This window comes from Budorcas taxicolor, chromosome 23 (genome assembly GCF_023091745.1).
Source record: "Budorcas taxicolor isolate Tak-1 chromosome 23, Takin1.1, whole genome shotgun sequence".
NCBI lineage: Eukaryota > Metazoa > Chordata > Mammalia > Artiodactyla > Bovidae > Budorcas > Budorcas taxicolor.
The window spans coordinates 50,995,329-51,008,855 of record NC_068932.1 but is presented as its reverse complement, the minus strand read 5'-3'; the positions used below and the strand labels follow the sequence as shown (position 1 = coordinate 51,008,855).

At 56.1% G+C, this 13,527-nt stretch overlaps 1 protein-coding gene across 1 annotated transcript in view; it reads right to left on the bottom strand.

Moving 5' to 3' along the window:
* Positions 1-4,194: 4,194 nt before the first annotated feature.
* ZNF511 (zinc finger protein 511) overlaps positions 4,195-13,527 on the bottom strand; it is a 95,087-nt gene continuing 85,754 nt past the window's right edge. Inside the window, exons 6-9 of the mRNA XM_052660955.1 lie at positions 5,746-5,812; positions 5,083-5,132; positions 4,515-4,612; positions 4,195-4,406 (exon numbers count right to left, since the gene is read on the bottom strand). Of these exons, the coding sequence (XP_052516915.1) occupies positions 4,195-4,406; positions 4,515-4,612; positions 5,083-5,132; positions 5,746-5,812 (427 nt within the window). The remainder of the gene's footprint in view (positions 4,407-4,514; positions 4,613-5,082; positions 5,133-5,745; positions 5,813-13,527) is intronic.

Genomic DNA, 13,527 nt, shown 5'->3' with positions numbered 1-13,527 from the left:
CTGGCTGCCACTCTCCCCACCCCCTCACGGGCTCAGCAGCCCTAGAGCTCTCTAGACCCAGCCCTCTGATTTTCTCTGGAGGCTTCATGACATGCATTGGCCACTGGCGATTGATCCAACCCCCAGCCCCCTCCCCTCCCTCAGGACTGGGTGTGGGGCTGGAAGTTCCAACCCTCGATTCCTGGTGGGTAACTGGCCCCATCCTTAGGGACCTTCCCAGAGTCACCTCTTTCGCACAGTGAAGGGTCAAACTCATCACAGCAAGTCCCAAGGGTTTTAGGACGTCCGTGCCAGGATTAGGGATGAAGACCAAACATGTTTCTGATGACAGATTGCCGTATCACAGCATTTTTCAGTGAGTCCAGGCTCTTGCTGGGGATCCCCTGTGCCCACCAGAAGGGTCTCGTTCAGTCGTGTCCCGCTCTCTGCAACCCCATGGACGCCAGGCTTCCCTGTCCTACACGATCTGGAGCTTGCTCCAACTCACATCCATTGAGTCGGTGATGCCATCCAACCATCTCATCCTCGACTCGGTGGTTCCCGAGTCGTCCCCTTCTCCTGCCATCCATCTTTCCCAGCATCAGGGTTTTTTCTAATGAGTCAGTTCTTTGCATCAGGTGGCCAAAGTACGGGAGCTTCAGCTTCACCATCAGTCCTTTCAATGAATATTCAGGACTCACTTCCTTTAGGATTGACTGGTTTCATCTACTTGCAGTTAAAGGGACTTACAAGAGTCTTCTCCAACACCACAGTTCAAAAGCATCAGTTCTTCAAGGCTCAGCCTTCTTTATGTTCCAACTCTCACATCCATACAGGACTACGGGAAAAACCAAAGCTTTGAATAGACAGACTTCTGTTGGCAAAGTTATGTCTCTGCTTTTTAATAGGCTGTCTAGGTTGGTCATATCTTTTCTGCCAAGGAGCAAGTGTCTTTTAATTTCATGGTTGCAGTTACCACTTGCAGTGATTTGGGACCCCGAGGAAATAAAGTCTCTCACTGTTTCCATTGTTTACCCGTGTATCTGCCGTGAAGTGATGGGACCGGATGTCATGATCTTAGTTTTTTGAATGTTGAGCTTTAAGCCAACATTTTCACTCTCCTCTTTCACCTTCACCAAGAGGCTCTTTAGCTCCTCTTCACTTTCTGCCATAAGGGTGGTGTCATCTGCATGTCTGATGTTATTGATATTTCCCCCAGAATGTGCTTCATCCAGCCTGGCATTTTGCATGATGTACTCTGCATATACGTTAAATAAGCAAGGTAACAATATACAGCATTGATGTACTCCTTTCCCAATTTTGAGCCAGTCTGTTGTTCCATGTCCAGTTCTAACTGTTGCTTCCTGACCTGTATACAGGTTTCTCAGGAGGCAGGTCAGGTGGTCTAGTATTCACATCTGTTTAAGAATTTTCCACAGTTGTGATCCACAGTCAAAGGCTTTAGCATAGTCAATGAAGCAGAAGTAGATGTTTTCCTGGAACTCTCTTGCTTTTTCTATGCTCCAACAGATGTTGGCAATTTGATCTCTGGTTCCTCTGCCTTTTTCAGAATACAGCTTGTACGTTGGAAGCTCATTTTGAGCATTACTTTGGTAGCATGTGAGATGAGTGCAATTGTGCAGTAGTTTGAGCATTCCTTGGCATTGCCTTTCTTTGGGATTGGAATGAACACTGACCTTTTCCAGTCCTGTGGCCACTGCTGAGTTTTCCAAAGTGCTGGCATATTGAGTGCAGCACTTTCACAGCATCATCTTTCAGGATTTGAAACAGCTCCACTGGAATTCCATCGCCTCCACTAGCTTTGTTCATAGTGATGCTTTCTAAGGCCCACTTGACTTCACATTCCAGGATGTCTGGCTCTAGGTGAGTGATCACACCATCATGATTATCCGGGTCATGAAGATCCTTTTTGTACAGTTCTTCTGTGTATTCTTGCCACCTCTTCTTAATATCTTCTGCTTCTGTTAGGTCCCTACCATTTCTGTCCTTTATTGAGCCCATCTTTGCATGAAATGTTCCCTTGGTATCTCTGATTTTCTTGAAGAGATCTCTAGTCTTTCCCATTCTGTTGGTTTCCTCTATTTCTTTGCACTGATCGCTGAGGAAGGCTTTCTTATCTCTCCTCGCTGTACTTTGGAACTCTGCATTCCAATGGGTATATCTTTCCTTTTCTCCTTTTCCTTTCGCTTCTCTTCTTTTCTCAGCTCTTTGTAAGGCCTCCTCAGACAGCAATTTTGCCTTTTTGCATTTCTTTTTCTTGGGGATGGTTTTGGTCGCCACCTCCTGTACAGTGTCGCGAGCCTCCGTCCACAGCTCTTCGGGCGCCCTCTCTATCAGACCTAGTCCCTTGAATCTGTTTGTCGCCTCCACTCTTGGGTTCAACCAAATGCTCAGACTCGGGGAAGAGCACAGCCTCCGGGGGAGCAACGCCCCGTGACACCACAGGTCACAGCCACCCCACTCGGGGCAGCTCAGGTGTGTGGAGGTGCGGGTCGGAGGGCACCGCCTGGCTAAGAGCCTGCGTCCCTAGATGGGGGTGCTGTTCCCAGGGCCACTGCGTCGCGGCAGAAGGCTGTGGCTCCCAGGAGGGCTGGCCTCAGTTGTCCCCTCCGTGTCCGGGTGCCTCCCCCACCAACAGTCACTGCAGAAGCGTTGCCTCATGACTGCGGGCAGAGGGAGGTGACCATGCTCAGAGTCAAAGGACTTGGCACCCTCAGGCGGTTGAGCAGCACGTATGCCCCTGGGAGTTTAGAGGGTTGCAGGGGAAGCCGGCCAGGTGGGGCTCCTCTGACGCCCTCCACCCCGACTGCCATGAAGGAGAAGGGGCACGGCCGTTTCAGGTGACAGACCTCCCCAGGATCTCAGTCAGGGGGCTGAGTAGCCCGCGGCCTCCGCCAGTGTCCCCTGCTCACCCTGAGGCCCCCGGCGCCCGCTGCCTCTCCGCCCGGGCCTTCGGTGCAGGAAGGGCCCAAGGTGACCAGGCTCCAGCAGGGCTGGAGGCAGCTTTGGCCACAAACACCCCCTGGGCTGCCCAAGGCCGTGCTCAGTGTGGACCCAGGTCTGCCCCCCTCGGGACAGTGGTGCCCGATCGCCTGTATTCTCACTGGAGATGGCTGTCCCCTCGCTGACAGCGTGACCTGGAGGGGCCGTGTGAGGTTCAGGGCCGCCTGAGGCCTGGGCGATTCTGGGGCAGGAGCAGGGCGCCGTGTCAGCACTGCCCCCGTACTCAGCTGGAGGGTGGTGAGGCGCCTGGTGGGGACCAGCACCGCTCCGCCCCAGTTAGGGCCGGACCTTGAGCAGGTCTTCCCTGATAGCTCAGCTGGTAAAGAATCCACCTGTAATACAGGAGACCTGGGTTTGATCCCTGGATCGGGAAGATCCCCTGGAGAAGGGAAAGGCTACCCACTCCAGGATTCTGGCCTGGAGAATCCCATGGAGTGTACAGTCAGCCCATGGGTCGCAGGGTCGGCCGTGACTGAACGACTTTCCCTTTCTCACTTTGCGCAGATCACTGCCAGGCCGTGGTTTCATTGGTGCTGTGGTACGACAGCTCCCGTCTGGGGCTGGGAGGCTTGTACGCTGCTGAGCAGTGCATCTGGGGGTGAGGCTACCATTTGGGTCCTTGAGGAGCTCGGAACTGGGGGAGAGACATGCTGGCTCTAGGGCGCGTGAGGCCCCCACTGGGCACCTCGGTGTGTCTTAGCCCTGAGCAGGCTCCGTCCAGGTGTGGGGAGGGTCCAGGTACCAAGTGTGCCCCTCTACACCCCGGAACGTGACTGCCACAGCGAGAGCCCTCTGCACCTGCGTGTGGATGCCAAGTGTGCTCAAGTGACCTGCGCCCACGGCCAACAGCGGGCCTGCTGAGCCGCCGACGCGGAGCCTGGGCCCGTCTGCCCCACTCGCCCGTGCCCGGTCCCCTGAGCTAGCAGTGCCGGGTCCCCTCCTCCCAGTCCTCCTGCTTTCCGATGCCGCTCCATCCCCGCCCATCCCAGCGCCCGGGGAGGCCAGGGGAGCAGCTAGTGCCAGGCAAGAGGGCGCTGGGCGGGGCCCAGGCTCAGCTTGCACCGCGGGGACCCTGCGTGTGTGGGGCCAGCCTGCAGCCCCCTTCTCCCAGACAGCGGGCACGCCGCGGCCACTGTTCTTGAGACACACAGCCCCCTCTGCAGGCTTTATTTCTCTCCGGCCGGGGCGGGGTCAGGGCTCCCTGGGGTGGTAGATGTGGTCTCGGTCCTCCTCAGGCCCATGAAGCACCTGGAAAGAGGGCAGCGCCCGGGCCCAGGGCCTCGCCTCCTCCAGGGCCTCCTCGGGCCCAGCGTGGAACAGGCTGTCCCGGTCAGGCTCAGGACCCTCCCTTGGGCCCAGGACGCGGCCCAGGGCGTCCTCGGTCTCTGCCAGGGCTTTGGCACCTGGGGACAGATAGAGCGGCTGTGGCCTCCATCTCCCTCCCGAGGCGCCATCCATCCATCCAAGCTGACCCCATGGCCTCCAGCCCAGCGGGCAGTGCCTGCCCCCACCTTTCTGCTCCTCGCTGGGGGCCATGAGCTTGGGTGCCATGAGTAGCCAGATGAGCTGGTCGTCCTTCGGAGACTCGACCGCGCGGGCGTCCCAGACACTGTGAGCCAGAGCACAGGTTCCCATCCCGTGCACAGAAGGAGGCCCGTCCCTGGCCCAGAGCCCCAGGCCAGGGTCCCTGCCGCGCCCCTCCTGTGGGTGGACCCTGGAGGAGGCTCGGGGGCTTGGCCAGGGCAGGTCAGCGGAGCCCGGGACTTGCAGACAGGGCTGTGGCCTCCTGCCTGGCTGCCCGGCCCGCACGGCCATCTGCCTGCCGCCTGGCCAGCACGGCCATCATCTGCCGCCTTGGCCGCCCAGCAGGCGCCAGCCTAGAGGGTGCCAGGGAGCTGGGGGCTGAGGGGCCGGATCCCCTGGGTGGGGCGGTGAGGGGACTGCTCAGCCCCCCAGGCCTGTGCTCTGCACCGTTGGTCAGCTCTCAGGGGCTCTCGTACCTCCTCTCCCCAAAGCTGGACACGACCCCCCTTCCACCAAGGTGCCCGGGGGACGGGAAGGACTGCCAGGGGCACTCACTCCTGTGTGTCCTGCTCAGCGCCAACTTTGCCTTTGGTCTGGAGGTGGACCTGGGAGAGTGAGGCCGCAGGTGAGGCACAGCGCAGCGCTCCGAGGGTGCAGGGGTGGGGGGCGGCTGGGAGGGGCCGCACAGAGGCCCCCGAGGCACTGCCGGCTCCATCCTGCCCCGGGTCTCTGGCTGGAGGCCCTGTGGTTTCTGGGGACACTTGGGGACAGCACAGGGGCTGCGGCCTGAGCACGGGGGCTAGTTCCCTCTGCCTGTCCTTCCTGCAGGGCCGATGGGAACAGGGGAGCCGGTGAAACGGCGACCCGCTGCAGTGACTGGGCCCAGCAGCTGCGGGACAGCTGTGCCTGCCCTCCTGTGTCTCCCCCTTGACCTGGGCACTCCCAGGCTGTAGGGCGGGGTGGCCTGGACCCGGGGCTGCAGAAGGACATGGTCCCAGCAGTCGTGGCCCCCTGGACAACCCCACACACGGAGGGGTCCTGGGCTTCACAGCACAGGGGCGCCTCACCAGGCCCCCTCCTCCACCTGGCTCACCTGGGGTCATCGAGACTTGTCCAGCAGACCCTGCTGAGGCCCCCAGTGCCCACAGGCCCTGCGGTCGCATCCGCTGGTGCCTTTCTCCAGCCCCGGGGGCGGCTGGGTGAGGAGCCCACACGTACCTGGAGGGTCCGGGCTGAGCCTGCCTCCAGCAGCAACACAGCCATCAGGCTGGCGAGCAGCAGGAGCCTGGGGGCAGAGGGGAGGGTGAGGGGCGGGCTGCTCCTGCCCTGTGGCCTCCAGGCAGGACTCCTGGCCTGGTCGGCAGTGGTCCAACCAGGGAAGCCAGGGCGGGTTCTGCTCAGGTTCATAGCTAGCGTCACAGACCAAGACACGCAGGCCAGGCTCACGCCTGATCCCCACCCTGCAGGCCCTGGTTTCCCACGGGCCTTGCCTGCGGCTCTGGAACCGCGTCCTCAGGGCCTGGGGCCAAGGGACGGGTGAGGTGCGAGGTCAGGGCTCCTCTCTCGAGGCCCACAGCACCCCAAGGCTATGCCCTGTGGCTCCTCAGAGGCAGACAGCACTTCCCTCCGCCCCGGAGGTGTGGGCGGGAAAGGTGGGGTGCTCTGCGTGGACACCTGCAGCCTGACCTTGAGGAGCTTAAAGACCAAGCCCGAGCAGGGCTTCTGGGGAGCGCGGCCGAGGCTGGGCGCGGGCGGTGCAGGGGACATGAGTTGGCCTGAGCGCTCGAGGGGGCTGGGCTGATGGCAGGGGCGTGAGGCGTGTTAGGGTGCACATGTGTGCAGGTGTGTGCTGTGTGCGTGCCCTGGTATCTCACGTTATTAAACCTCAGGACACTAGGCCCCTGTGGACGTTATTAAACCACAGGACAGTAGGCCCCTGTGGACATTATTAAACCACAGGACAGTAGGCCCCTGTGGACGTTATTAAACCTCGGGACACTAGGCCCCTGTGGACGTTATTAAACCTCGGGACACTAGGCCCCTGTGGACGTTATTAAACCTCGGGACACTAGGCCCCTGTGGACGTTATTAAACCTCGGGACACTAGGCCCCTGTGGACGTTATTAAACCTCGGGACACTAGGCCCCTGTGGACGTTATTAAACCTCGGGACACTAGGCCCCTGTGGACGTTATTAAACCACAGGACACTAGGCCCCTGTGGACGTTATTAAACCTCAGGACGCTAGGCCCCTGTGGAGTTGCTGCCGCTGCATGTGTCCACTTCAGCCGTGTCTGGCCCTGAACAGAGACCTCACTGCAGTCTGGGCCCTCCCGGGACAGAATCCGAACCAGACAGTCCAGGATCACCCAGCACCACGGGGGCGGCGGCCTGCAGCCCCTGCCTTCCAGGCCTGGTGGAGAGCAACCCGCCATGCCGGCCACCCGCAGCTGCTGCGTGTTCCGGGCTTGGGTTGCTGCCCGGCACGGCCTCCACTTCTGTGCCGCTCGAGCTCCTTGTGTCTGCTGACTGGATGCTGCCCAGTTTCCCAGACTGGAAACTCCAGTGGGGTTTCACTTCAATAAACAGACCATCTCACCCGCCGAGCACAGCTCAGCTGTCTGTGTAGGGAGTGTTCTGCTCCTGGAAAAGGCCTGGGGGCCGTGGTTGGGGAGGGACCCAAGGCTTCCTGCCTGATGCCCAGCTTCGCTTCCAGCCCCACAGAGACCTTCGCCCCTCCAGTGACTCAGCACGTCGAGGTGGGGGTTTCCAGGCACATCACGGGGGCAAAGGGCAGGCACCTGCCCTGGTCTGCAGGGCGCTGGCCTGACCTGGGCGCCGAGCCCTAGGCAGAGGCTCTGAACACCAGGAGGTCCCCAAGTCACTGATGAGCCCACCTCGTGTCCAAGCTGGGATTCCTGGAAGAGCCCCCAGGACAGGACGGCCAGGGGAGCTCTGACTTGAGGAGGGGCCCACAGGAGGGGGGCGCCCAGCAGGAGCCTCAGGACTTCCCGGGCTCAAACCCAGCCCCCAGGGTGATGAGCCCTTGGGTCCCAGCTGCCGCACCCCCAGGACCCCCAAGCCTCCAGCCCTACCTCATCCTCAACCCCGTTTCCATTTTGTCGGCCATAGACCTGCCTCCTCTGACACTGGGGTCTCCCCCTGCCTCCAGGGGCTCTCAGGTGCTTCTCAGGGCCAAGGGGCCCCAAGGGACAGGGGCTCTCGCTCCCGAACCACAGGGGTGGCCTTTGGAGATGGAGCCCTGGGGACAGCGACCATTCTGGTGACTCTGTCCAGAGAGCTCTGTCCCCAAGCCCGGAACACCCAGGAGGAGCCAGAGCCTGGGGTGCCAGCCAGACAGAGCCTGGACCCCCGTCCAGAACCAAGCTGAGCTCTGGACATGGGTGCCCCGAGCCTGGTCCCTGTGCTGGGGCTCTGGACCCAAGGGACCGCCCAGCAAAGCTGTGGTTAGACGGGGTGTGGAGGGGACCCAGGTTTAAGGATGCTGGGCATTACCTTCTCATGTCAGGCCGCCTTCCTGGTGCAGAGGGTGCTCTGGGGGCCTACGGTTTCAGACCCAGGCAGCCAGCAGCCCGGGTGTCCAGAGGCCTGGTCCCGCTCCTCCCGCTCCAGGCTTTATGGCCCGCATGTGGGTGTGTCTGGACACAGGTCAGGGGCCAGGGATCCTGGCTGTGCTGACAAGGTGACTGGGTCCCCCTCCACCCGTTGGTCACACCCATGACCCTCCCTAGGAGCGGCTCTCAGCCCGCTCCCGAGACCTGGCTCAGCCCTGCCGCCCCATCTCTCCACACGCTGGGACCCGCACCACCTGCACCCCACCCGCCTGTGTTCTGATGCTGCAGGCCTTGTCACTGGGGCGGGGGGCGGTGGGGGTTCTGACCCCAAGCTGGGCCAACTATGGCTGGAAGCCAGAGGGCATCCCAGCCCGCCCTGCCCACTGGGCCCTCAGCCACAGCTGCAGGACTCCTGAAATGTCAGCAATATCTGACTCTATCCCATGTTGTCACACGGCTATCACACGAGAGCTTTTCCAGTGAAAGCGCTCCTCTGCGGGCCACGCTGCTGCCTGTTCGTGTAGACGCCCCCACGCAGGGTCTACGGTTCCTGCAGCTGCAGCTCTCAAGCCTTCAAGACGCAGAGCAGACCCAGGCCTTTCATTCTCCGCACAGAGAGTAGTCATAACAGCTCTGCCTGCTCATCGCTGCTCCTCTGCGGGCCACACCGCACCTTAGCTGTCCTCACCTGGACGCTGTGATGGTGCAGACGGGCTTTGGCCCTTGGAGCTGCTCATTGCCTCGCCTCACATGAAAGGACTCTGTGCATGCTCCGTCGGGTCCGACTCTGCTACCCCGCAGACGGCAGCCCACCAGGCTCCTCTGTCCATGGGATTTCCCAGGCAAGAATACGGGAGTGGGTTGCCATTTCCTCCTCCAGGGGATCTTTCTGACCTGGGTCTCCTGCACGGCAGGCAGTTCTTTACTGTCTGAACCACCAGGGAAGACCTGAACTACTCACCGCTGAGCCAGGATTTCAGCCCAGGGCATAAACATTCCTCCACTAAAGGCAACGTGGTGACTGCTGTTACTGTTCACTCACCAAGTCGTGTCTGACTCTTTGCAACCCCATGGGCTGCAGCACGCCAGGCCTCCCGGTCCCTCGCCACCTCCCAGGGTTTGCCCAAGCTCGTGTCCATTGAATCAGTGATGCCATCCAACCACTTCATCCTCTGCTGCCCGAGGAGGGAATGGCAAACCACTCTAGTGTTCTTGCTGTGAGAATCCCACGAACTGTATAAAAAGGCAAAAAGATAGCCGACTGGTAGCAGCACTTACAAAGCTAGCCCTGCCCGCAACAATCAACTTAATTAGAGAGTTGTTCCTAGCAGTGACACTGAGTCCCCCTAAAGCTGAGTTCCCTGAGCTCATGATTAATCTCTCCACCCCGAACTTTATCCCTTTCTTGTTCCTGCTGACCTCAACCTGTGCTCCCTGAACGCCAGTTAATCAGAATCAGGTGACTGACTGCTACAGTTGGTAACAGCGTTAATGGACTTAAATTGCTGTCGGAGATTAGCCACCCATTCAGCTTTGGATGTGAGAGTTGGACTGTGAAGAAGGCTGAGCGCCGAAGAATTGATGCTTTTGAACTGTGGTGTTGGAGAAGACTTGAGAGTCCCTTGGACTGCAAGGAGATCCAACCAGTCCATTCTGAAGGAGATCAGCCCTGGGATTTCTTTGGAAGGAATGATGCTAAAGCTGAAACTCCACTACTTTGGCCACCTCATGTGAAGAGTTGACTCACTGGAAAAGACCCTGATGCTGGGAGGGATTGGGGGCAGGAGGAGAAGGGGACGACAGAGGATGAGATGGCTGGATGGCATCACTGACTCGATGGACGTGAGTCTGAGTGAACTCCGGGAGCTGGTGATGAACAGGGAGGCCTGGCATGCTGCGATTCATGGGGTCGCAAAGAGTTGGACACGACTGAGCAACTGAACTGAACTGAACTGAACAGCTTATTTCTCCAGGCATGGTGAGCTCACAGATCCTGGAGCCAGGGTCCACCTGGCCTGAGAGTGTGAACCAGAGACATCAGGACTCCTGGAACCAGGTTCCAAAATGTCACAAAGGGTGACAGATCCCAGCCTCTTTCTTTGTGCTCTTTTTTAATAAATCTCGTAACTCAAAGACCAAGTATGTTGAAGGCTTACCTGAGTTGGTCTGAGTGGATCTGAGGACTGTGTCCCCACCCTTCCCTGCTGTTCAGTCACTCAGTGGTGTCTGACTCTTTGCGACACCCCTGGACCTCAGCACGCCAGGCTTCCTGTCCTTCACTATCTCTTGGCATTTCCTCACACTCACGTCCATTGAGTTGAGGATGCCATCCAACCATCTCATCCTCTGTCGTCCCCTTCTCCTCCCGCCTTCAATCTTCCCCAGCATCAGGGTCTCTTCCGAAGAGTTGGCTCTTCGAATCAGGTGGCCAAAGTATTGGAACTTCAGCTTCAGCATCAGTCCTTCCAATGAATATTCAGGACTGATCTCCTTTAGGATTGATGGGTTTCATCCCCTTGCAATCCAAAGAACTCTCAAGAGTCTTTTCCAACACCACAGTTCAAAAACATCACTTCTTTGGCACTCAGCCTTCTTTATGGGCCAACTCTCATATCTGTGCATGACTACTGCAAAAACCATAGCTTTGACTAATGCACCTTCATCAGCAAAATGATGTCTCTGCTTTTTAATACTCTATCTAGTTTTGTCATAGCTTTTCTTCCAAGCATCAGGCATCTTGTAATTGCCTGGCTGCACTCACCATCTGCAGTGATTTTGGAGCCCAAAGTAATGAACTTTGTCACGGTTTCCACGTTTTCCCCAACTATTTGCCATGAAGAGATGGGATAGGATGTCATGATCTTGGTTTTTAGAATGTTGAGTTTAAGCCAGCTTTTTCACTCTCCTCTTTCACCTTCATCAAGAGGCTCTTTAGTTCCTCCTCGTTTTCTGCCAATAAGGCTGGTGCATCTGCACATCTGAGCTTATTTCTCTCAGCAGTCTTGATTCCAGCCTGTGCTTCGTCCAGCCCGGCGTTTCTCGTGATGTTCCCTGCATAGAAGTTAAATAAGCAGGTGACAATATACAGCCTTGACGTGCTCCTTTTCCAATTTGGAACCTGTCTGTTGTTCCATGTCCAGTTCTAACTGTTGCTTCTTGACCTGCATACAGACTTCCTAGGAGACAGGTAAGGTGGTCTGTTATTCCCACTTCTTGAAGAATTTTCCACAGTTGGTTGTGATCCACACAGTCAAAGGCTTTGACATAGTCAATAAAGCAGAAGTCGATGTCTTTCTAGAACTCTCTTGCTTTATCTATGATACAATGGATGTTGGCAATTTGATCTCTGGTTCCTCTGCTTTTTCTAAATCCATTGTAAATATGGAAATTCTCGGTTCATGTACTGTTGAAACCTAGCTTGGAGAATTTTGAGCATTACTTTGGTAGCATGTGAGATGAGTGCAATTGTGTGGTAGTTTGAGCATTCTTTGGTATTGCCTTTCTTTGGGATTGGAATGAAAACTGACCTTTTCCAGTCCTGTGGCCATTGCTGAGTTTTTCTTTAAAAAATGACAGAAGGATCTTTATTCGTTTCCAAGGCAAACCATTCACTATCACAGTAATCCAAGTCCATGCCCCAACCACGAATGCCAAAGGAGCTGAAGTTGAACAGTTCTATGATGACCTACAAGAGCTTCTAGAACTAACACCAAAAAATGATGTCCTTTTCATCACAGGAGATCGGAATGCAAAAGTAGGAAGTCAGGAGGTACCTGGAGTAACAGGCAAGTTTGGTCTTGGGGTACAAAATGGAGCAGAGCAAAGGCTAACAGAGCTTCGCCACAAGAACACACTGGTCACAGCAAACACTCTCTTCCCACAACAGAAGAGACGACTCTACCTGTGGCCACTGCTGAAGTTTCCAAATTTGCTGGCATATTGAGTGCAGCACTTGAACAGCATCATTTTTTAGGATTTGAAAGAGCTCAGCTGGACTTCCATCACCTCCGCTAGCTTTGTTCCTAATAATTCCTCCTAAAGCCCACATGACTTCACACCCAGGATGTCTGGCTCTAGGTGAGTGATCACACCATTGTGGTTATCTGGGTCATTCAGACCTTTTTTGTATAGTTCTTCTGTGTATTCTTGCCACCTCTTCTTAATTTCTTCTGCTTCTGTTGGGCCCATGCCCCTTATTGTGCCCATCTTGGCATGAAATGTTTCCTTGGTGTCCCTAATTTTCTTGAAGAGATCTCTAGTGTTTCCCTGCTATTGTTTTCCTCTATTTCTTTGCATTGTTCACTTAAGAAGGCTTTATCGCTCCTTGCTATTCTTTGGAACTCTGCATTCAGATGGGAAATACTTGTCAGAACTTGCTTTCTACCTTGAGGGACAGGAGCCCTTCCTGGGCTGCAGTGATGTCATCTTTCCAGTAGCTGACATCACTACCAGCCTAACAGGAGTCAGTACATTCCTCACCGCCTCAGTGTCTGCGCTCCACTCAAACCAACCAGGCCACGTAGCACTAACTACCAAGAGTGACCTGCCAGCTTGGCATGCCGCCAGCCTGTACGGTGCGCGCCCCACAGCTCTTACTTATAGCCTGTGGTGAACAAGATATTGGAATAATGTTGCTGTTGTTTAGTTACTAAGTCACGTCTGACTCTTTTCGACCCCATGGACTGTAGCCACCAGGCTCCTCTGTCCATGGGATTTCCCAGGCAAGAATACTGGAGTGGGTTGCCGTTTCCTCCTCTTGGGGATCTTCCTGACCCAGGAATGGAACCTGTGTCTCCTGCATCGCAGACAGATTCTTTACCCCTGGACCATCAGGGAAGCCTGAGACAACTGCATATTCATATGCAAAAAAAAAATTAGACCTATAACTTACACTGTACACAAAAGTTACCTCAAAATGCATCAAAATGCTTAAATGTAAAATTTAAAATTACAAAACCACTGGAAGAAAAAAATGAGAAAATATTCATAGACTTGGATTAAGGAAACAGTTCTTAAGCATAACAGAGAAAACTGATTTCTGGGGCTTCAGCAAAATTACAAACTTCACTTCAAAAGAGACTCAAGAAAGTGAAAAGGTAAGTCACAGACTGGGAGAGACTATTTGTAAATCTTCTGAGGCCAGAATATATGAAGAGTTTTACAACTCAGTAGCAAGGAGACAAACAACTGGAAAAAGTCCAGAACATTTAAGCCAACATTTCACCAAACGTATACAGGTGGCAAAGAAACCCACGGAGAGATGTGTAGCTACTGATAAAGCAGAAGTGGTGTTCGGAGACAGGACGAGACAGGGCACGCGGAACGCCCCCGGGCCCGGGCCTGCTCACGTGCGCCCGCCTCGTGCGCCCACCAGACCCCTCAAGAGCGAGAGCATCTGCCTCACCACGGAGACCAAACTGTTTCCC